The sequence below is a fragment of the Nerophis lumbriciformis genome, linkage group LG07 (genome assembly GCF_033978685.3).
Source record: "Nerophis lumbriciformis linkage group LG07, RoL_Nlum_v2.1, whole genome shotgun sequence".
In the NCBI taxonomy this organism is placed as follows: Eukaryota; Metazoa; Chordata; class Actinopteri; order Syngnathiformes; family Syngnathidae; genus Nerophis; species Nerophis lumbriciformis.
This window is the reverse complement of record NC_084554.2, coordinates 25170001-25194322: the sequence shown is the minus strand read 5'-3', so window position 1 is coordinate 25194322 and position 24322 is coordinate 25170001. Positions and strand designations below refer to the sequence as shown.

At 40.6% G+C, this 24322-nt stretch overlaps 2 protein-coding genes across 5 annotated transcripts in view; one reads left to right on the top strand and one right to left on the bottom strand.

Moving 5' to 3' along the window:
• sema5a (sema domain, seven thrombospondin repeats (type 1 and type 1-like), transmembrane domain (TM) and short cytoplasmic domain, (semaphorin) 5A) overlaps positions 1–24322 on the bottom strand; it is a 393767-nt gene that overhangs the window by 188442 nt on the left and 181003 nt on the right. For all 4 annotated transcript variants that reach the window (XR_012050550.1, XR_012050549.1, XM_061965607.2 and 1 more), the window contains exon 5: positions 13269–13331. Coding sequence is in view for 2 of the 4 variants with exons in the window: in XM_061965607.2 (XP_061821591.1) it covers positions 13269–13331 (63 nt within the window). In the remaining 2 variants the exon portion in view is untranslated. The remainder of the gene's footprint in view (positions 1–13268; positions 13332–24322) is intronic.
• LOC133609247 (uncharacterized) lies at positions 391–2057 on the top strand. Its single transcript, XM_061964757.1, has one exon. The coding sequence runs from the start codon at positions 417–419 to the stop codon at positions 1344–1346; it is 930 nt and encodes a 309-aa protein (XP_061820741.1). The 5' UTR covers positions 391–416; the 3' UTR covers positions 1347–2057.

Genomic DNA, 24322 nt, shown 5'->3' with positions numbered 1-24322 from the left:
AACCAGCTGTTTGGTAGATTTCAGTCGGACTGTGCGAGTTTGGTCATCGAGCAAGAAAACTGACACAAACTGTCTGGTAATTGACTCCTGACCTTTTACTTTAGCTCACTCCGAAATCCATGAAATGTAGAGATTCTCACTCTAAGACTGACAGTCTACTATATTGTGTGAGTTCCTCAAAATATTTGACGTGGTTTATTATACTGGAAAACGCAACAAAAGGACTGTATGATGTCACAAAGATGCCTCTATGGTGTCGTCATATAAACTACTTTGATTCCTTTCATCTGTTTGCATGTTTACCAACTTATTCTCATCACATTGTGATAGTATCAAAGACAAACAGAGTGGGATTTACTTGCGAAGATGGTTGAACGCATTCATCACTTTTTGACCTATGCCGCTGCCAGGTCTGCATGGGTAATTTCCAGCTCCTCGTCAAGGAGAATAATACGTTACTGGATGGAGGTCTATTTGGGATGAGCAGCGAACAGAAATATTCCAGATCAGACACCAATGCTTCCATTCCTTTGACCCGAAACAAGCCACAAAACCAACGTGTGATTTGTAACCGAGGATTCATTTATCATGTCAGAGTTCCGCGTGAGGATCCACAGGAAAATCCGATAAGTCTTACAGCTTCTGAGTATGAGAGGCTTCTGGCAAGGGTCAGGGGTCCAAGTTTCTTGGAGAAGGAGAAGGAGGCTTTTAGAAAGGCTTCTCAGAAAAGGAAAGATGATACTAAGGCTGCGGAAGAAAGGAGGCGTCAGATCATTGACAAGGACCTTTACGCTTTTAAGGTGGAGACACAGACTGACATGCAGTCCAAAAGGCAAGGTTTTGAGCGGTATCGACACATGCGCTGCAAAGCTCAAATGGAGAAGGACAATCAGATCCTAAGAATGGACATCCGTATTCAGAAGTGTAAGATCCAAGCCGAGCTCGACACCCAGCTTCAATGGAAAAAACAATGCGAGGCTGTCGAGTACGCCAAAGAGAAGGCTGAGTTTGAGCGGGAGCTTAATCATCACCAGGAGATGCTCATCAAGCACGAGGAGAAGGAGATAAAGCGCAAGGTGGAGGCACGCCACCATCTGGATGTTCTATCGGGGCAGATAAGGGAACGTGAGCAAATTGCGACCGCCAACCGTCGGGAGAGGATCGCCATAGCTCAGAGCCTTAACGAGGACGATCGGATGAAAATAAAATGCCTCGATGAGCTCAAGGAGGAGAGACTGGCTGAGCTCAAAGCTAGCGGGATCCCGGATAAATACTGCAATTATGTGAGGACAAAGACCACACAAGAGGAAGCCAAGCGCTTGCAGTTTCAGTACCTCGCACAATGATCTCCCAGTAATGACAAAACTTGTGTTGGGAGTAACCATACACTCATCTGCAGGCTACACCAGAGAGCAAACCTCCACTCGAGTTTGTCAACAATGTCTGTCATAGTGGCAGTTTCATCGGGACACTGCGTTACCAGAAAACCAAAGAACCCAACAATCTGGATTCAGTTGATGTTTAACATCATTAAGAGTCAATATTGATTGTTTTGTTTTGATGTCATGAAGGCGGAAAGAAGTGCACTTGTCGACTGCAACCAGCAGAGGCGCTGTTCAACCTACACGAGTTTGTGTTCTGACATCAGCTGTGTGACGATGAGTTCCAATCACGCTATGGCAAATAAATACAACAGTGCCATCTGAATAGGAATTCAGAACATCCTTAGGTTGTTCCTACTCAGAAATACTTGATCTTTAATTGACTTAGGACATTTTGCCTACCGCTAATTACTTGTATAACTCATGCTGTGTAGTCTACTTACAGTAATAGCAAATGCTTACCTGTGGATCTGATTTGCCAGTAATGGAGTAGCAAGCTGAAAAATTCATAAAATCAACTTATGTGTTTTTTTGTTTTAAGTGCCTAACCCACTGGATTAGTTTGTGGTACTAAAACTGTCAGAAAACTAACCCAATGGTTTCTTTTTCATCTTTGGCATACTTCTTACTGACTGACAATTGTGTAATTTTACCCTGTTATTGTTGATCATTAAATGCAATCCAAAACACTACTGGAGTAGAATATCATGCAATATAAGCACACAGTACGTCACATTATGTAGGATATGGGCTGTCACATGATCAACATTTTTTAAATCAGAATAATATCAAGGTTGCTGTGGATTAATTTAGATTAATCACAAATAGTATTTATTTTTAATCATGTTTAATTTTGAATGAGCAAACACTCAGGAAAAAAGGATATATGGCGCAGTGGAAGAATGGCCGTGCGCGACCCGAGGGTTCCTGGTTCAATCCCCACCTAGTACCAACCTCGTCATGTCCGTTGTGTCCTTGGGCAAGACACTTCACCCCTTGCTCCTGATGGCTGCTGGTTAGCGCCTTGCATGGCAGCTCCCGCCATCAGTGTGTGAATGTGTGTGTGAATGGGTAAATGCGGAAGTAGTGTCAAAGCGCTTTGAGTACCTTGAAGGTAGAAAAGCGCTATACAAGTACAACCCAATTATCATTTATTTATTATATATATATATATATATATATATATATACATATATATACACACACACACACACACACACACACACGCACGCACGCACACACACACACACACACACACACAATTGGGGCCTGATTTACTAAGATCCAAATACCACATGCTAAACAGTGTGTGTAATCCGTAAAATAGCATGTACTATTAGTGGGCGTGATGTGTACGATTTATTACTATTGCACATGCTATCCATAACTGGTGCAGGCTGCCTTTTAAAGGAGGTGTTGCATGTACTACACAGTTTTCACCATTGAGACACTGGTTCATTTACTGCACATTTATGATATCATGCTCCTACCTTGGGGCATTTTGCTATGTTTTCACACAAGCAGCAGATATGTACCACATTCAATGTGCATTTTAGAAGCAGTCCGGTGCATCGTATTGCACTCATGAGAGTGAGGCTGCACTTACTGTTCTCAAAACCCCCAAAATAGCATACTTCCAAGAAGTTTTTTCATCTTGTAGATATGCTAATAATATAATTTTTTCAATCAGCCCCTTAACACACCAAGCATGTGGCTATACAATTATAAAATGATGTTGCTGAATAGGCGATGTCATACTTTCTATGTCTGACAGACCATGCATAGGACGGCAAATTCTCCGTTCCTTGTCCTTTGCAGTGCGAGCACTAATCTTGTCAGTTTGCACGTATTTTTCATGCATGCTAAAAAAAATGCAAAATATTTCTCGCAAAACGGTGATGAGTGGTGATAAATCACACTGAGCATGTGTATAATATATTTGCGTCTTCTCACAGTATTGTGGCCGCTTTGCTAATCAGACAGACAAAATGGATTCTGCTCACCTAACAGACGCAACACGTTTAGGAAACCAGCTTTGTGTGTTTTATACACGCAAACCTTTGGTAAATCAGGCCATTTGTGTGTTTATTAGATTATAAATCCTGTGCGACAGTGGTTGCAGAAAATCAACTTCTGTTATGTCAAAGGTTCAAAACGTGATGAAAACCCTTAGAGACCCACAATAATTTTTGGTGATTTAACCCCCAATTCCAACCATTGATGCTGAGTGGGAGGTGAGGGGAGCAGTGAGCAGCCACTTTTTATATACACATTTAACATATCAGATTGATAATGATGGATTAAAGCCTTATTTTAAACCCAACACGTGTAGGAAACAATGTTAAGAAGATCAATGTTTTTCGTCAGCCTATGCAGCCCTTCTTTTAAACACTCAATATTGTGTTGGTTTGATATTAACCAAACCAATGGAAACAATTTCCACAATTTGACTTCTTTCTGGCAAAACGGAGTTGAAAAAGGCAGGATTGTAAAAGGGATATAAAAAGAATGTAAACAGTAGAAATGTTCCAATTTTGGCTTCAGATCCGATTTCGAGATACCTAAAATGTTTAATAGCAAGTAACTAAAGTAAACACAAGAACATGTTAATAAAGACTAACTTATTAAAATTTGAATTTGTTAGCAATGTTGCAAATCATATGGTGTAATAAATGTTTTATTCAATGCTAATATAATTTTACAATCAAAATAAAGTGGCTAGTCTACTTACATAACAAAGGCAAAAAACTAATATTAGCTCCCATTTAAAACATTTGGGTTTTCCCCTTAAAACCTTCCTGTATCCAGAGACTTACTCCCTGAGTTGGTAAACAATAACGACCCAAAAAAACATTTGTAATAATAACAACAAGTAATAGGTATATGACAAGACTTTCAAATGCGAAATATCTCAAATCAATTTGACGCCATTTTAAAGACTTTGGAGAAAAAACGTTCTAACAGTACTTGAACCATTGTGATAGGGCAAATATTAAGGGAGCTACGGATTTTTGAAGTTAAAGGATCAGTCAATTGTTTGTCTTGAATTAAACATTAGAACAAATGTGTGACCTATATTTTATGAAATTAACTTCAAAACATCATAGCTCCCACATTATTTAAATGAATGAAATAAAAAGCAAATGGATTAGTCAGTAACCCAAAGAAAATCCATACATCCATCCATTTTCTACCGTTTTCCCCTCGAGGAGTTGCGTGGGGGAGCCTACAGCCTATCTCAGCTGCATTCGGGTGGAAGATGGGGATAATGGAAAAAAACAACAACTTGATTAATCAATTAAGTTAGTTAGCGGCAAGAGCATACTTACAGTAGGCATACCGTTTTGAAAACAAACTGAATGATTTAAAAACATCATCTGACGTGATTTAGAGTGAATAATTGTGCATTGGTATGATACAATCTGACCATAGTTGAGTTTTTCTAATTGAAATGTTACACAATTTTCTTGGGAGTTTCATGTTGGCGGCCTCGGACAGACATTTTTAGCTAGCACAAAAAACATGTTTCAATGCTCAGGTTGACTTCATATTTCAGAATTATAAGGACAGATACATAAAAAGTTGCAAACTTACCTTTGGGTATAATTTTATATGCTCTTGAGATCAAGGCACTTCTGTGAAGTGTGAACTGCGGAATCAACCTGTGCTTTCCTTTATATACTAATACTACACTAGGTATCAATGGTCAATATCTGGAGCGATCACCTCTACTTTATATAGTGACTTTACCGATTAGCTTCTTGTTTCATCCTGTTCGGTGCGTGGTTGTCTCATCCTGAGCCAATCCTTTTCTCTAGTCCTCCAGTAATAATAACAGTTGGAAGAAAGTTTAAATTCCGCCATGGTGGTGAGGATAAGTATCTTAGAAGCGGCTCCGTACTGTAGCTAGAGGATGTGTTCTATAAAGCCTGCTCTCAAATTCGAGCCGGTGTTCTGGCAAGACATGCACCCTCCTGGTATTCTTGCAGCTCCTGCATGTGTGTAACAAGAAATCTGGTAATGAGCGTGCCTCCATTTCCAAGGTACCTTTGACAAGAGTACAAGAGTACAATCTTTAGCCATGTTTTCCCTGATCCAACCAGTGGACTTGTCTCTAATCTGCAGGATATGGTACATTAGACTCAACAGATCAGCTGGTAGTGATATATTGTGACACCGTCTGTCAGTAACAAAGCCCAAGATATGACTTCATCGTGATGTCGAGGGTGTGCTCAGATTGTGATGTCACCGATCATCTGTAATTTAAAGTCGAGTAATATTTACAAGCTGGTCTTTGTGTTGACGTCTCATGTCTGCGAATAACCGGGGATAGGACTGGGATTGGTTTGTTATTGCAAAGCTAATTTGGGGAAATAATAATTGGGTGAGCTGGAGCCTATCCCAGCTCTGGAGTGACTGATAGTCCGTCACAGGCTACTGTAAAATTTTTGATTGGTCTCGGACGTGAACAACAGAATCATGAGCGTAATGTCTTCATCTTTTATGGCGGACATGGCCACTCAGAATGACAGAGGTTTCTTTGTGATGGACGCCAATCCCAGGGTTCCTCTGATCCGAAAGCACCCCAAAAAGAAAATTGTAATCTGCAACCAAGGCTTTATTTACAACATCAGAGTCCCGCATGATGAGCTAAACGTACAAACCTTCAGTCTTACACCCTCAGAGCACGAGCGGATCCTCGCGGACGCAACGGGCCCGAGTATCATTGAAAGAGATTTGGAGGTCTTTAAAAAAACAGCGAGAAAAAAGAAGGAAGACATAAAGGCTGCGGAGGAGCGAAAGCGTCAGATCATTGAGAAGAACCTTTTTGCTGTCAGGCTGGAGGAGGACAATGAGCAACAGGCTCGGAGAAAGGCCCATGACCGCTATCATCGCATAAGAGAAAAAGCCATGATGGAGAACGACTGTCAAATCAAAAACCTGGACAGGTGGATACTAAACAGTAGGATCCAAACGGAGCGCGACAAGCAGCTCCTCTGGAAAAAGCACTGCGAGTCCGTGGAGGACACCAGAGAGAAGGCCGAGTTCGATCGGGTGCTCAAGTGTACCCAGGGGGCGCTGCTCAAACAGGAGGAGCGCGAGAAGCTGCGCTTGGCGGACGCTCACCACCATTTAGAAGGCATCAAGGAGCAGGTGCGGGAACACGAGCAGGCAATTCTAGCCAGGCGGCGGGAGAAACAAAATGAGCTCAGCAACGAGCAGGACAAGATCGAGGACAAATGTCAGATGCTGACTGAGTTCAAGGAGGAGAGGCTAAAAGAACTCAAAGCTTGTGGGATCCCGGCAAAATACTGCAGGTTTGTGAGGAGGAAAACCAAAGAAGACGAAGCGAACCCTAGTCAATACCAATATCGTGCATATGACACGGATGAGCAATTGCCACGATGGACAACACGCGGCGTTAAAGCAAACACAACACAGGAAGAGCCCCAAAGTCTAAATCCTTTCCCACTATTACCACCAATCACCACAAAGGACACACCTGAAGTAGACACAAACTGAAAGCCCTTCATTCTTTCATGTCTTTCTTTCACCATTCTTCTCAACCAAAGACAAGTGACACGATTTGATGGAAAAGCAGATAAAATATAATTATGTAAAAGTATGAGCAGTGTTCATTGCACAGCGTTAAAATGTACAGAACGTGTGCTCTGCAAGTGTGGAATTGTAACACTTAAGCAAAACGATGACCAGCCACAAAATGAGGTACCCCTGCACAGTCCGACGCCCAATTTACAAGTTGTATTAACAATTATTTTCAAAGATAATGATGCTCAATTTGGATTGATTGAACAGTATATAACTCCACTGCAACATGCAGAGGTGTACCTATAATCAGATTACCTCTGACACCAGCATGAATAACAAAAGTTAATCAAATACGATATATTAATACTAAATAAAAAAAATTAATACAAATACATTTGTAGTATTGGAATTGGGTAAAACCCAAATTACAACACAATACTTAGAAAATGTACTGTAAATATGAACACCTGCCAACTACACCTAAAATAATGAAATGTTAATATGATGAGTCTGGAAGTCTTCTACCAACCAAAGTGTTTATTTCTGGGTTAGTCACTGTTCAATTTTACAACAGGACTTGAAGTCATTCTTTGCATATATTTGAAAATACACAACAGTCAAATTTTATCTCATTTGAGTGCAATGTTAAAGGGGAACGCTCCATTTTTATTTTATTTACAATCTACCTGTGAGACAAGAACACGTCTTTCTCTTTTTATGCATTCAAAATAAATAAATGCTAGCATGAGGTGGCTAACAATGCAGGTAATGGGGATTGGATCTGTTCTGCTTATAAAGCCCTCTAAAAAAAACAACGTTTTACAAACATGCTATGAGTATATATGTTATGTAACAGGCACATTCACAATAACATGTAATATTTATGTATTTTGGTCATTTTAAGCATGGCTGCAACTTTTATAGTTGGTTGCAATACAGAGCACTTTGCAACATGTGTTATTTCCTTCAACAACAACAATGACAATGGGACAAATGATGATCCAGAACCTTCTATTTCTGAGCCTGAACATAAAGAGCATGCGATATAAGTTTTAGACACTGCTAGGCAAATCCAGCTTTAGTGAAATATTAAGCATCATGTAGCAGTATTGCTCAGTGCTAAACAAAGACAAACATAATAAAACTTACTGTACAATGTCTGCTCTCACTGGGATGCCAACTGGATGTTTATATCTTTCAGCACAAGACTTGTTTTCCCCATATAGAAAATGAATCATCATAATCCTCACTCTTTAGATAAACCAAAAAAAACAAAAGTGGGAACAAACGGGCATCTTGTCGCGTTTTCCTCGTGATGTCTTCGGTTCTAAGTTGAATTTCAAAGATGACCAACTTGGTTCATTGCCACAACCTTCTACTATAAAGGTGCGAGGCATGAGTTAAAGGCTAGTACAAACTGTTACCGACTCAGGGGCGATGCAGCAGCTTAGTATGCCGTGTTCTAAACGTTCCTTGCTCTTCGCTCGCACAATAACATTGTCGCTATAGTACTTGGTTACTATGCCGGTCATGGCACGTTAATGGAATGTTGCCGGGTTTTTTAAATGTTTTTTAGATGGCTTTATATAATGTGTGTATTCCCTGCTGGCTGGCCCTCCGCAGTGGTCGCATTCAAGCATTTCACGCTTGAATGCGCCATCGTGAGTAGCAACCGGACCGCTGTTTTCAGAGTTCAACTGCGTTTGCGTTGTTTTCGTCACTACTATACAACTATACTCAAGACCTAGAACACATCCTAGTTTATCCAGAACATCGACATTTTCGGATCAAAAAGCTCATACAAAATTTGGCACGTTTAAACTCGACAAAATTCTCCAGCAAAAAATCTACAGTCAGTAAATACTTAATTGGAATTTGTTCTAAAGTGTAAGTCATACATGTATCTGTCTTTTAAATTGATATACTTGCACACTGTTTTTTTTTCCCTTCTGGTCGAGTCGGACCAATCTTGTTTACTCAGAAATTCCGTCGCTTCCTACGCTAATTTCATGAATTTGATCAATTAGAAATACACCTTAACCTATTTATCTGTTTCTTTGTTTAACAAGGTTTTCCAACGATACCAACCTTGACGTTCAGTGAATTCTAGCTATATATATATATATATATATATATATATATATATTTTATTACCGTATTTTCCGCACTATTAGCCGCACCTAAAAACCACACATTTACTCAAAAGCTGACAGTGCGGCTTATAACCCGGTGCGCTTTATATATGGATTAATATTAAGATTTATTTTCATAAAGTTTAGGTCTCGCAACTACGGTAAACAGCCGCCATCTTTTTTCCCCGTAGAAGAGGAAGCGCTTCTTCTTCTACGGTAAGCAACCGCCAAGGAAAGCACCCGCCCCCGTAGAAGAAGAAGCGCGCGGATATTACGTTTCTTTCATTTGTGTGTTTACATCTGTAAAGACCACAAAATGGCTCCTATTAAGAGACACGCGTACAACGCAGAATTCAAACTCAAGGCAATAAGTCACGCAGTAGAACACGGAAATAGAGCAGCAGCAAGAGAATTGAACATAAATGGTGCGTAGGTAGAGGAAGCAACAAGATGACCTGCGCCACTAAGACAGGGAGACAGCGCCGGACGACATACGCCAACATCTGCCAGTGGATCGTAAATGCCTGGGCGGATATATCGGTCTCAACTGTGGTCCGAACTTTCCGGAAGGCAGGATTCACGGAACTGCTGGACAACAACAGCAACATTGACTCTGATGACTTCGACGAGACGGAGCCGGCCATTTTGGATGCCGTATTCGCCCAACTTGTTAATTCAGACACTGAAGAAAAATTCGAGGGATTTATGGATGAGGAATAATTTCAGAAAGTGAGCTTTAAATGTTTATTTTGTGTGTTGTGTGACATTAACGTTCGAGCAACGTTGAGTTATTGATGTTGCTATTGCTCTGCACTAATTTGAGTGTTACTATTTTTGTGATTGCGCATTTGCACATTACATTTTGGGGGTGAACAGAGTTGTTAGAACGCTGGTTTGTAATATATTATTAAAGTTTGACTGACCTATCTGACTGTTTTTTTGACATTCCCTTTAGCGCAGCGTAGGCGCGGCTTATAACCCGGGTCGGCTTATAGGTGAACAAAGTTTTGAAATATGCCATTCATTGAAGGTGCGGCTAATAACCCGGGGCGGCTTATAGTGCGGAAAATACGGTATATATATGTAAAATAAATACTTGAATTTCAGTGTTGATTTATTTACACATATACACACACATAACACTCATCTACTCATTGTTGAGTTAAGGGTTGAATTGTCCATCCTTGTTCTATTCTCTGTCACTATTTTTCGAACCATGCTGAACACCCTCTCTGATGATGCATTGATGTGTGGCACGCACAAAAGTGCTTTCATCAAATGCACTAGATGGCAGTATTGTCCTGTTTAAGAGTGTCACAACATTGCTGTTTACGGCAGACGAACTGCTTTACGGTATACAAAAAAGTGACTGCTGTTGTTGTGTGTTGTTGACACGCTGGGAGGACGTTAATGAAACTGCCTAACAATAAACCCACATAAGAAACCAAGAACTCGCCCTCCATCATTCTATAGTTATAACGTGATTGGGCAGGTACGCTTTTTTGTATTGTGGAGGACCTGAGTCCGCCTGAATTTCGGGAGATTTTCGGGAGAAAATTTGTCCCGGGAGGTTTTCGGGAGAGGCGCTGAATTTTGGGAGTCTCCCGGAAAATCCGGGAGGGTTGGCAAGTATGCACACATACCTAATTTATGGCTATATAGATGACTAATTAGCTACATTGTCAGCCACCTTGTATACAATACACAAAAAAGAGAAACGTGTGTGTTCTTGTCTCACATAGGGAGTGTGAATGATAGGCAATATTCCAAAAGAAAAGTCCAGTTCCACCTCTAATGCCTATGCATATTCAGAAGTTGTAACATCTTTCTTCTTTGAAAAACTCATACAATATGCCTTTTTGGCAAAATGTCATCAGTTTTTTCTAGGGTTATAAAGGGGATTTTTAAATACATGTCCTATCCCTTTTATTTATACAATTATTGTGTGTTTGCTGTGCCTGTCTTTTGTGAGAACATAAACATATTTTTTAGAATCTCTACAATAATGTCAAAACTAAGGCTTCTGGCACAGAACCAAAGTCTTAGAAGAAGTTACTGGTGAACCTCTTCATTGCTATGCTAAAAGAATGTAGCTTAGACATCTACTAGCTGCCAGTACAAGATCAATTAATCTTGTGTTAGCTTCATAAAGGAGGGGGGAAATAACATAAGAACTATGGCAACATTACATCAAATAATACATATTAAAATACATTTTTAATATTTGATAGTTCTCCAACATTTAAAAATTATTTAAGGGCAATTTAGCTGATAAAAAGGTAAAAAAAAAAAAAGTAAAATAGAATCGTATTTAAACCTAACAGACATCAGTTTTATTTAGGGATTTAGGAGTTACGTCACATAAGAAGCTGCCAGCGAGGTTATTCTATAATAAAAAGGGCTGATTTTGAATGCTACCATTTAACTCTCCTCCTACTTTGGTCTGGACCGTGTGTGACCACAGCCTGAAAATACTGATTGACTAGTACACCGGCCAATGATTGCATGAAAAATGGCTGAAAAGTAACCAATGTACAAAACCCAAAACCAGTGAAGTTGGCACGTTGTGTAAATCGTAAATAAAAACAGAATACAATGATTTGGTAATCCTTTTCAACCTATATTCAATTGGATAGACTGCAAAGACAAGATATGTAACATTCGAACAGGAAAACTTTATTTTTTGCAAATATTAGCTCATTTGGAATTTGATGCCTGCAACATGTTTCAAAAAAGCTGGCACAAGTGGCAACAAAGACTGAAAAAGTTGAGTAATGCTCATCAAACACTGATTTGGAAAATCCCACAGGTGAACAGGCTGAATGGAAACAGGTGGGTGCCATGATTGGGTATAAAAGCAGCTTCCATGAAATGCTCAGTCATTCACAAACTAGGATGGGGCGAGGATCACCACTTTGTGAACAACTGCAGGAGCAAATTGTCGAACAGTTTAAGAACAACATTTCTCAACCAGCTACTGCAAAGAATTGAGGGATTTCACCATCTAAGGTCTGTAATATCATCAAAAGGTTCAGAGAAATCACTGCACGTAACATTGAATGCCCGTGACCTTGGGTCCCTCAGGCGGTACTGCATCAAAAACTGAAATCAGTGTAAAGGATATCACCACATGGGCTTTGGAACACTTCAGAAAACCACTGTCAATAACTACAGTTGGTCGCTACATCTGTAAGTGCAAGTTAAAACTCTACTATGCAAAACGAAAGCCATTTATCAACAACACCCTGAAACGCCACCGGCTTTGCTGTGCCCGAGCTCATCTAAGATGGACTGATGCAAAGTGGAAAAGTGTTCTATGGTCTGACGAGTCCACATTTCCAAATGGTTTTGGAAACTGCGGATGTCTTGTCCTGCGTAACAAAGAGGAAAAGAACCATCCGGATTGTTATAGGAGCAAAGTTCAAAAGCCAGCTTCTGTGATGGTATGGGGGTGTATTAGTGCCCAAGGCATGGGTAACTTACACATCTGTGAAGGCGCCATTAATGCTGAAAGGTACATACAGGTTTTGGAGCAACATATGTTGCCATCCAAGCAACATTATCATGGACGCTCCTGCTTATTTCAGCAAGACATTGCCAAGCCACGTGTTACAACAGCGGGGCTTCATAGTAAAAGAGTGCGGGTACTAGACTGGCCTGCCTGTAGTCCAGACCTGTCTCCCATTGAAAATGTGTGGTGCATTATGAAGTGTAAAATACAACAACGGAAACTGCGGACTGTTGAACAACTTAAGCTGTACATCAAGCAAGAATGGGAAAGAATTCCACCTAAAAAGCTTCAAAAATTGGCCTTCTCAGTTCCCAAACGTTTACTGAGTGTTGTTAAAAGGAAAGGCCATGTAACACAGTGGTAAAAATGCCCCTGTGCCAACTTTTTTGCAGTGTGTTGCTGCCATTAAATTCTAAGTTAATGATTATTTGCAAAAAAAAAATAAGTTTCTCAGTTCGAACATTAAATATCTTGTCTTTGCAGTCTATCCAATTGAATATAGGTTGAAAAGCATTTGCAAATCATTGTATTCTGTTTTTATTTATGAATTACACAACGTGCCAACTTCACTGGTTTTGTACTTTCTTTACATAAACTTAAGCCTACAACATGACTGACTAGTTGACACAAACCAGGCCGAGCTGTATATATTATCAATGTGACACTTCAAACGCTTGGACTTCACTGACGTACCTCAGACTTTCCTCGGCTGAAGCAGGCTCCCTTGGTGAACTCATCGCAGTGCCACTCAGCCTCCTGCGGAAAGGAAAGAAAAATATCATCAGACTCCCTGTAAACCATTTTTACATCAAGAAAAAGAAAACCATCATCCCATCAACGTCAGCCACTTGGGGAGAATCACTCAGAACGCTAACAAAACAATGTCCGACACACAAAACTGGCACACTCCCTACATTTGCAATACATACATTTGTGCTTACAACAAATAATGAAAAACTACACATACAGTCACGATCAAAAGTTTACATACACTTGTAAAGAACAAAATGTCATGGCTGTCTTGAGTTTCCAAAAATTTCAACATTTCTTATTTTTTTTGTGATAGAGTGATTGGAGCACATACTTGGTCACAAAAAAACATTCATGAAGTTTGGTTCTTTTATGAATTTATTATGGGTCTACTGAAAATGTGACCAAATCTGCTGGGTCAAAAGTATACATACAGCAATGTTAATATTTGCTCACGTCCCTTGGCAAGTTTCACTGCAATAAGGCGCTTTTGGTAGCCATCCACAAGTTTCTGGCGACCATGCCGGTATGAGTGGAACTGGCGCATTCTGTGACTCACTGAACCCTCGACGTCGGCGAACGACGCAGCCAGCTACTCATCATGGGGGCGGGGGGAGGGACTGACGAACGATTCGTTCACCGCGGATTAACAACATGAATCACTCAGTGAACGACAGAATCAGGACTTGCGGACTTACTGACACAGAGAACTGACTGTGTCGCGGAGGAGGACGTCACATTGAGGCTCTCGTTCAGTCACTGTGCGCGTCGTTCATTAGGTGCTGAGGGCTTGTGTCGTTCGCGAACTGACACACACCGAGATCTGCCGCTGGGGAAGCTGTTACTGACTGACTCATGATTCGCCGACCTGCACACAGAACTGCTGCTGCAGAAGTGATTCAGGTTCACGTACTGAACTGTGCTGACTGTGGCGCTGTGTCAGTCACTCACTGCCTGGTGTACTGCATGCACAGAGCTGTGTAGGGACTCGCGTTCACCCTATTTGCTGCTTCCCTCCTATTTTTTTTTTTTTTGAGGGGGCGGGGGGATTCGGTGAACGAATTTATTGAACGACTCAATTTAAGGAACTGATTCTAGTGATTCAGTACAGTCAAAAGAACTGCTGATCCCATCACTAGATTGTAGGTTGTCTTGAAGAATTTAGCGGTAATCCTCCTTTTCCATTGTCCCATTTACTCCAAAACAGGCCCAGAGCATGATCCTACCACCACCATGCTTGACGGTAGATGTGGTGTTCCTGGGATTAAAGGCCTCACCTTTTCTCCTCCAAACATATTGCTGGGTATTGTGGCCAAACAGCTAAATTTTTGTTTCATCTGACCACAGAACTTATCTTTCCCCATGTGACGTCCTGACTTAAACGTGTGGATAATGCTGAAGAAACAAGTCCATGTCAGAAAACCAACACATTTAGCTGAACTGCCCCAATTTTGTCAAGAAGAGTGGTCACAAATTCAACCAGAAGCTTGCCAGAAGCTTGTGGATGGCTACCAAAAGCACCTTATTGCAGTGAAACTTGCCAAGGGACATGTAACCAAATATTAACATTGCTGTATGTATACTTTTGACCCAGCAGATTTGCTCACATTTTCAGTAGACCCATAATAAATTGATAAAAGAACCAAACTTTGTGAATGTTTTTTGTGTCCAACAAGTATGTGCTCCAATCACTCTATCACACAAAAATAAGAGTTGTAGAAATGATTGTAAACTCAAGACAGCCATGACATTATGTTCTTTACAAGTGTATGTAAACTTTTGATCGCGACTGTACGAGTTTAAGTGGCTCCATCACTGATTTCTGCATGCAGATTGGTAGGTAGGATGGATTAAAGCAGAGGCTCACAGTGTATGAATTTGTCATTATACCACCACCATGCTGTGTCCCACATGTGAACACACATACACAAACACAAACATGTTTCTGAGCCATGTTAAATACAGACACGGAATCCAATTAAAGCGCAGACCTCAAGAACCGGGGGAGGCGAAAAGTGCACAGAGCAGCATGCCAATTTGATTTATGCACGAGGGAGGGTTAAAAAAAATCTAAGCATAACACACAAGGAGTAGGATGTCAACGTGATTTAAATGTGAGGGAGAAAGGTGGGGCGGGAGAGGGATCAACTCACAGAAGCATGCTCCTATATGCTTGTGGCTATTCTCATTCATTCAGGTCATTGTATTCTCAGGGCTTTGAATCAAACGCAACCGGACTGTGCAGTTAGTCTTCCAAGACGTTTCGCATCTCATCCGAGCAGGCTTCATCAGTTCATGCTCACAGACATAGAGACGCAGCTCTAGTGCCCGGTGCAGGAGCCAATGTTTTTATAAGAGGGGACATGCCCAGACAAGAATGGTTTTGCTTTATTGTGATGCAAAACGACAGCTGTTAAAGACACAAAGAAGTGAGACTTCTGCCAACTCAACAACAGTCGTTGGGATGGAACAATCAAACTGGCTGAGCATACAGATACTGTAAATCAGTAGAATTTACGTTTATTTAAAAAAAAAAAAACGTTGTAGGTGTGCATAGGGGTACTTGTAATGCAGATTTTCGAAGGTCAGTTCAGTAATTGAATGAACAATTAACGTTGAGGAAATCCCATAGTTACAGCAATACATCCATAAATACCAAGTATTCTACTTTTTGGATAGAACCCTTTTTAAACGAGTTGATCAACATTTTCTGCTCTGGCCTCCTTCCATACCACCCACCTCTACTGCCGAGAGAGGATACCAAGTGGCCACGGATCATTTCCGGAGAGGTACCAGTGTGGATGAGGTGCTAGTTGACCCGAGTTGCGGACGGCAAGCTGTGCAGTAGACGTCTCTGTGTGGCTGATCTGGCTGAGCCAGGGAGAAGACCCCACTATGACTATCCATTGAAATCCCGATGGACTGGACTCTCACATTATCTATTACCTTAATAATTCAATAATTATACCAATTTGACATCAATTGCAGCCGAGTGTTCCTACATCTGCGGTCTCCTCAAGGTTTCTTATATTTCCCTAGCTGGGGTCTTTTGAGTTTATATCGGGGTGTAGTTTGTGAAGCTCTTTAAGACACTTGTGATTAAGGGGCACATAATATTTTGATTGATTGAGAAGATTACACAATTTACTTTCCTATAGTAATTGTTTTGAACGTCGCCATCATGTAGGCATACTGAAGAAACTGATTTTTTTTTTAATGAATAGCAAAGAGGTTGATTTTAGGTAACTTATTTCTTCTATTGTGGCTATCTATAAGGTGATCACAATTAGTAACTACCATAGGATACGGAATCTTTCATTTTTTCCCAGGAAATTTGAATGTGCACTCTGAGCTGTGGCAGATTTTTCTGCATTGACCACAAAACGCACGTTACTATTTATGCCTTCCGAAACACGACTCTCATGAATGTTGCCTTGGGTAAGTTTAGTTGAGCCCCCTCTGAAGTGATTGCTGCGACATATTTTCAGCTTTGAAAGGAAAGAAATGCTGATTTTGTCTGAAATTCGAGCTGATCTTCCGCCATCTTTTACAAGACCGTGTGGGACTTGACAACAGTGCCTGCAGAGCGACTCCAGCCCTATAGCCATAACAACACACACACCATGGAAAATGGACTGCAAATATGCACACATACCGCCACCCCACGCATTTGCCACCACTTAACTACTTACAGTAGGTGCGACAGATGACTGGAGCAGCGCCAGAAGGGCTGCAGATTCGTCACCGGAGACACCTTCCCAACCCCGTTGCAAGTCTCGTGGTTTCTCTGTTGTAACATGTGTATATGTATTTGTGGGTTCCCCTGATCGCGACAGACCTTCTTGACAGCCCGGTAGTCTGGTGCAATAATATTTTTATTGTGCGCACATGCGCCAGGTCAGTACTCTTTTCAGCAACTTTTCAGTCTTTCGGCTGCTCTCCTTCTTGCGGCGTGGTCTCGGGGGCATGTGTGGGTCATCTGGGTCAAACTCCAACTCCAACTACTGTGTCTCTGCCCGGCTGCTGCTAATAAGCATGGCAGGTGATTGGATGATCAACCCCAGCTGGGTAATCCAATCACCTGCCAGCTGTGCTTCGAGGCCGGTCTGTGGAAGGCCCGCAAACCATGCCTCCCTCCACAATGTAATTATCAAGTTTTTTTTCCTGTCGTCAGATAGGAGGAGCCTAGTCTGGGATCAACTTTATTTTTCCTCATCCCCCCACGAATCCTCCTTTTCCCATCTTTTACGGGGCGCCGTAAGTGGCGACCCATCAGCGTTCCTGATCTGCTCAAATGAAATTTTGTTAAACTTGTGCAATGACAATAAAAATATCTTTCCATCCAAAGGGGGCGAGGCTTAGCGGGCAAAGTTGGAAGTGTCCATCGTCAAGGGCGCGTCTGAAACTAAAAGTGCCTGTGTTCTGGTATTTGTTAGAGGCTACATTATAAATTATTGAATCTCTGAGGAAAGGTTGAAATGCTGTCCTTTAACCCATCCCAAAGGTTTAAAAAATCTGGGCATATCCCTTCTTGTAAAGGATACATGCTTCGGATCCAGCACCGTGCTCTCAGACTACAGCTGTCCCAAGTCAGTCTGTGAGCATGAATTGATAAAAACTGCTAGGAGGTAGATCTTTTTCCAAGACAATCTGTACAGTCCAGTTGCAATGCTCTGAGCATGTTTCAATTATCTTTGGTTTGATTTCAGAGTAAACTTTTGGTAAACTGTCATTGAATAAAGTCTATTTTATTTAGTAAATGGGTCAGACTGTGCAGGTGTACCTAATGTTGTGACCGATGAGTGCACATATAAATTTGCATCAATGTTGCCGGATAAGAATTGACAGATTATTGTACTAGAATCTTAAAATTATCGGATTTGGAGGAAAATTATTGTACATACCCGATTTTATGTGGCTCAGAACAATCTTCTACGGTGAAACATTTGCATAATTGATGTATAGTGTAGGGTTGTACGGTATAGTCCCGCGATAATAATGAATCATATTCCGTACTATACCGCCTCTAAAAAGTACCGGTCCCCCACCACCCGCACGTCGTCACGTCATTGCTGTTTTTTGAGCAGAGGAGCATGTTCGACAGCGCACAATCACGGAGTACTTACAAACAGACAATGTGTGTAGACAGAAAAGGGAGAACGGGCGCATTTTGACTTAAAAACTAACGATAAAGGTGAAGTTATAACACTGAAACACTCTCAGGAAGAGGTGCTTTAAGACATGGCTAGCTAGTTAGCGGCTAAAGTCCAGCCGCAGTCGGCAGTGTTTTAGCTACTTCCAAATCACTAAACCTCACCTCCATGGCGACAAATAAAGTAAGTTTCTTACAAGTATCATCCCTGCAAGACGAGGAATAGCTAAACATGCTTCACTACACACCGTAGCTCACCGGCGTCAAAATGTAAACAAACGCCATGAGTGGATCTACACCTGACATCCACTGTAATGATATCAAGTACAGGAACGTATCTAATCGATACTACTATGATTACATCAATATTTTTTAGCATCACAAAATCTTTTTTCGTTTTTTCAAATGTATATTATGTTTATTAACTCAGGAAATATGTCCCTGGACACATAAGGACTTTGAATATGACCAATGTATGATACTGTAACGACTTGGTATCGGATTGATACATAAATTTGTGGTATCATCCAAAATTAATGTAAAGCATCCAAACAACAGAAGAATAAGTGATTATTACATTTTAACAGTGTCATGTCTTGGTGATCATGTTTAGTTTGGCTATGTTCTGTTTGGTTTGTGCACTCTGTCAGTTTCTGTTTTTTCACTCCCTGTTTTGTTTCCATGACTACCAATCAGTTCACCTGTCCTCACGACTCACGCACCTGATTCATTTGAACTCACGCACCTGTTTTCAATCGCCACATGATTATTTAAGCCTGTCATTTTCTGTTGGTCGGCATGACGACATCACATTCATGCTCTGCACTCTTGACACGCTGCTTACTCTGTCCAGGTCATAGTTCATGCTGCTCTTTTCTTGCCACGTACATTTTTTGTTTATTCAAGCCACTGTTTTGTACCACCGCTGTGAGCGCCTTTTGTTTGTTCCTTTTTTTCCATAGTTCTGCCTTTGTGCTAGTTTTGTTTTATTAGCCAAGTTTGTTCCCCGCCTTGTGCGCGCCTTTTGTTTATACTTTTTATAGTCTATTATTAAATCATGTATTTTACTTCACGCCATGTCCGGTCCAATTCTTATGCATCTCGGGAAAACAAACCAACCCATAGTCCAAGTATTGACAAACATAAGTGTAGATATAACATGTTAAAAGAGACAGTAAGCAGATATTAACAGTAAATGAAAAAGTAGATTAATAATTCATTTTCTACTGCTTGTCCTTAATAATTTTGACAAAATAATAGAATGAAAAATGACACAATATGTTACTGCATATGTCAGCAGCTAAATTAGAAGCCTTTGTTTGTTTACTTACTACTAAAAGACAAGTTGTCTTGTATGTTCACTATTTTATTTAAGGACAATAAGAAATAAGATCAATAAGAAACATATGTTTCGTAATGTAACGTAAGATTTTTTGTTAAAATAAACCCAATAATACAATTATTTGTGGTCCCCTTTATTTAGAAAAGTATCGAAAAGTACCGAAAAGTATCGAAATACATTTTCGTACCGGTACCAAAATATTGGTATCGGGACACCACTAGTTCAGTATAACTTATAATAATGCCGTTTTATCTTTAAATAAACTAACATCACAGTTAAAAAAATGATAAATAAACTAACATCACAATTAAAAAAAATGATAATAATGGCTAAGTCAGTGATTCTCAAAATGTGGGCTCCAGCTAGTGCTACGTCAAAGAATCACTCAAACAGTGTCACTGTTCAAACTGTGTGTAATGTTACAGTGGCCAAAATATTAAATATACTTGTTAAAAGAACGTCTGCCTTGTTTTTAATGACACACATATCGTCCTTATACAGACTGATCTTAAAGTAAGGAGAAAGCTGAGGGAGTCTGGTGGTATTTAAAGAGGGTATCGCGTATTAATGTGAGCTGTGCTGTCTCTTCTCACTGTGAGCGAATGAATTCCCATTCCGCTCCTAAACTGGCTGTTTTGTGGCCGTGCAAGCTGACACATACGTGAGCCGCAAGCAGCCAAGTCCCAGCGGAACTGGCCTGTCGACTTTGGAAAACAAAAGTGGTCGCTTTTATCATTATGCAGTGATTCATCATCAAAAGTCAATTTTTACTCTATCTCATGCTGTCATTATGTATTTAAGACGGGAGCCCTCTCAGAGAGGAATGTGCTACAAGCCAGCTAGCCCCTTTATCTAATAGCTCTACCATCATTAAGCAAACATTAAAAGCTCATTAACCTGCTATTGTTCAGCTGCTGTGCCACTCTAATGAATCCGTCTGCATGGAAACATTTCTATTGTGAAATTATCCAAAATATTACAGTGCAAAGAAAAAGAGGCCTAAAAAAATGACAAAATGTAATGAACTATATCATATTAAGATGAATATTGGTGCCAGTTAAGAAAACCATATTGACCAAAATATATGACAAAATACAAATATTTTCCAAGACTTATTTTTGAAAATGATTTAGAGCAATCAAATAAAACCTTTGACTATAACGGTGTCAATATAAGTGACATAACAGGCAGATGGCGATTACAATTATTTCTTAGCGACTTGACATCTGTTTGATAATTCTGCTTCTTCTATATTTGCTAACTTGCCCAACTTCTTGAGATCTTTTTTTTAAATCTCCAGGTCACTTGTATGTGATTGACAGAAAGAAATGCTCTGACTCGCATGGTGAGAAGTAGTTTTGGTGCTCCCTGTTGGTTTGCATGAATACATCTCCAAAACCCGAATGCAAAGATGACCTGGGAAAAAATACCGTCCTATATATGCACAGTATGGTACACAATAAATTGATTGATAATTTATAAAAAATAATCACAAGCAAATGCTTGTTTGGTTTAGTTTAATTGGTTCTGTGACGCAACTTGTACTCGTAAATTATATTGCAAAAAACTGTCGCTGATTGAAATGAGTTGGCATGTCCTAAAAATGTAATAAAACTTTCTTGTACAAAATATTGTAATAAAAACAACACAACTGAATGCACAAAAAACTACAGTAGTTTCATTAAGTAATGTAATAACAATGCATCGTATTTCCCTTAGAAAGACAACTTCTACGGTATCACCGTCAACTGCTTGCTTAGTCAAACACTCCATCAGCAGCTTCTCCATATTTTCATGGACAATTGTCCGCTTTTTCGATATTATTTTGACATCATTGGCTGGTATTATCGACTCATTTTGGGTCAGTATGGTGCAGACTAGCAGTGCTCCGCTCAAATTGCTTTGCCAATTTGGCTACGCACTGCATTTTGTTGATGATTTATTTCTTTAATTCAGTGACTACCATCCCTTCATTGTTCTCAGCACTGTATTTCAAACTCACTTTCTTGGCTCGGATGGTTGGAAAAACAAAGTCACGTCAACCTCTAGCTATAAGCCAGTGCTAACGAATATGATCGGATGTTTTGGTCGGTTCCTACGGGGTTCACTGTAACGTTGGCTATGCGACCGGTTGGGACAATCAGAACCCACATTTTTGCTGGCAACCTAAAGCATAACAATTAGCTAAAAGACAGCGCGTATCACGAGGTACCACTGTCTTAGGTTGAACCATAATTCATATACAGTATATACACTTTTTTGCCTTATATTTGGGTCAATACGTTGTTTGAGGTGGCGACTTGTCCAGGGTTTACCCCGCCTTCCGCCCTAATGTAGCTGAGATAGGCTCCAGCACCCTCGGCGACTCCGAAAGGGACAAGAAATAGAAAATGGATGGATGTTTGCAGATTTTTTTTTTGCCATTACTGATTGAATTTAAATCTCAGAATTAAGGCATATGCTGATGTACAATTGAATAATAATTCAAATTAAAGGCAGTTCTGGATGAATAAGAACTTTATACTGTTAGTTAACCATCCTAAGCATACAGTACAGTACAGTGGCCAAGTGTTAATGCACGCAAGCACGTACACAGAAATTGTATGTGTCACTCAAGTGTTACTACACTGTATGAGGAGTCGTCAGAGAAGATTTGTCATTGTGCTCGAGCCTCTTGTCAGCCTTCATACCAAAGGTGCGATTGTTAGCGAGGCGTGGGCGCCGTGCAGGCAGCAAGCGAGACAGTGGGCACTGAAAGGGGCGATAAATAGAAAACAAGGACAGGACGGACATGTGATAATGGATTATGGAAGGAAGAGGTCCATGGGGTCACGCTCCTTGCTGGCAGCTGTCAGACTGCATGTCATGTCATTAAAACTGACAACAGAGACAGAAGAGAAACATGATCGGATTAAGGTGTTTCCATGGGCTGTATGATGCTTATTTAGAACCAAACTATTAATAATAATAATAATAATAATATATTTTACTTATAAGGTGTCTGTGTTTTTCAATCTTTTCTGAGCCAAGGCACATTTTTTTCATTGAAAAAATCTCAAGGCAAGTCACCAGCAGAAAACATTAAAAAATGAAACTCAACAGTCGATATTGACAATAAAAAGTAGTTCTCGCAATTGTTGGATATGAATTCAAACCATAACCAACCATGCATCACTATAGCTCGTCTCAAAGTAGGTGTACTGCACATCACGCTGTGACTTATTTGGAGTTTTTTGGTGTTTTCCTGTGTGTAAGGTTTTAGTTCTTGTCTTGCGCTCCTATTTTGTTGTTGATTGTCATGTCATGTACGGATGTACTTTGTGGACGCCGTCTGCTCCACACGCTGTAAGTCTTTGCTGTCGTCCAGCATTCTGTTTTTGTTTCCTTTGCAGCCAGTTCAGTTTTAGTTTAGTTTTGCATAGCCATCCCTAAGCAATGCCTTTTGTTTATTTTTTTGTTTAAGCATTAGATACACTGCCTCCCGCTGTCATCTGCATATTGTGATCACCACAAACCATGTTCCCGACATCTACACAGTAATTAGCTATCTGCTGCCACCTACTGATATGGAAGAGTATTACATGGTTACTTTGCTGAGCTCTAGAGAGTACAGACACTCAACAACGGCACATTATTTGCGGATTATAATTACTGGTTTGCAAAATATATTTTAACCCAATTAGGTGAAATTACATAATCTCTCACGGCACACCAGACAATAGCTCACGGTACACTAGTGTGCCGCGGCACAGTGGTTGAAAAAACACTAACTTAGGGACACAGTAGAAAAACAAAACAATACATTCAATTGAATAAAAACAACAACAACAACAACAAAGATAGACATCATTTGCAGCGAATAAGCAGTCAGGAATAGGCGTGTTTTGTGTCTGGTGAAAGTGAGTTCCAAAGATGAGGGGCTGAGCGGCTGAATGCTCGGGCCCCCATGGTGGACAGTCTATGTACGGGGACAGTGAGATGGACAGATCGAGTATCCTAAGGAACGTGAGGGCGTGGCGACATGGAGCAGGTAAGAAAGATATGACGGGGCAAAGTTATGTATAGCTTTGAAAGCGAGGAGAATTGTTTTAAATTGAGACAATGTTTGATGGGTAGCCGATGGAGTTGCTGCAGAACTGGAGTGATGTGTTGGATTGAGGGGGTTCTGGTGTTTAGCCGGGCAGCAGAGTTCTGGAGAAGCTGAAGTTTGTTGAGCGACTTGTGAGGGAGACCAAACAGGAGAGAGTTGCAGTTGTCCAGGCGAGAGGTGACAAGGCTACGAACCAGTATGGCAACAGTATGAGAGGAAAGGATGGGCGCAGGCGATTAATATTGCGTAGTTGAAAGTAAGCAGATCGGGTCATGTTGCTTATGTGGGCTTGAAAAGAGAGTGTGCTGTCGAGGATGACACCTAGACTCTTAACTTGGGAGGAGGGTGAGACAGAGGAATTGCCGAGAGTGATGCACAAGCTGTTGCTTTTGGCTAGAATAAATGTGTTACCT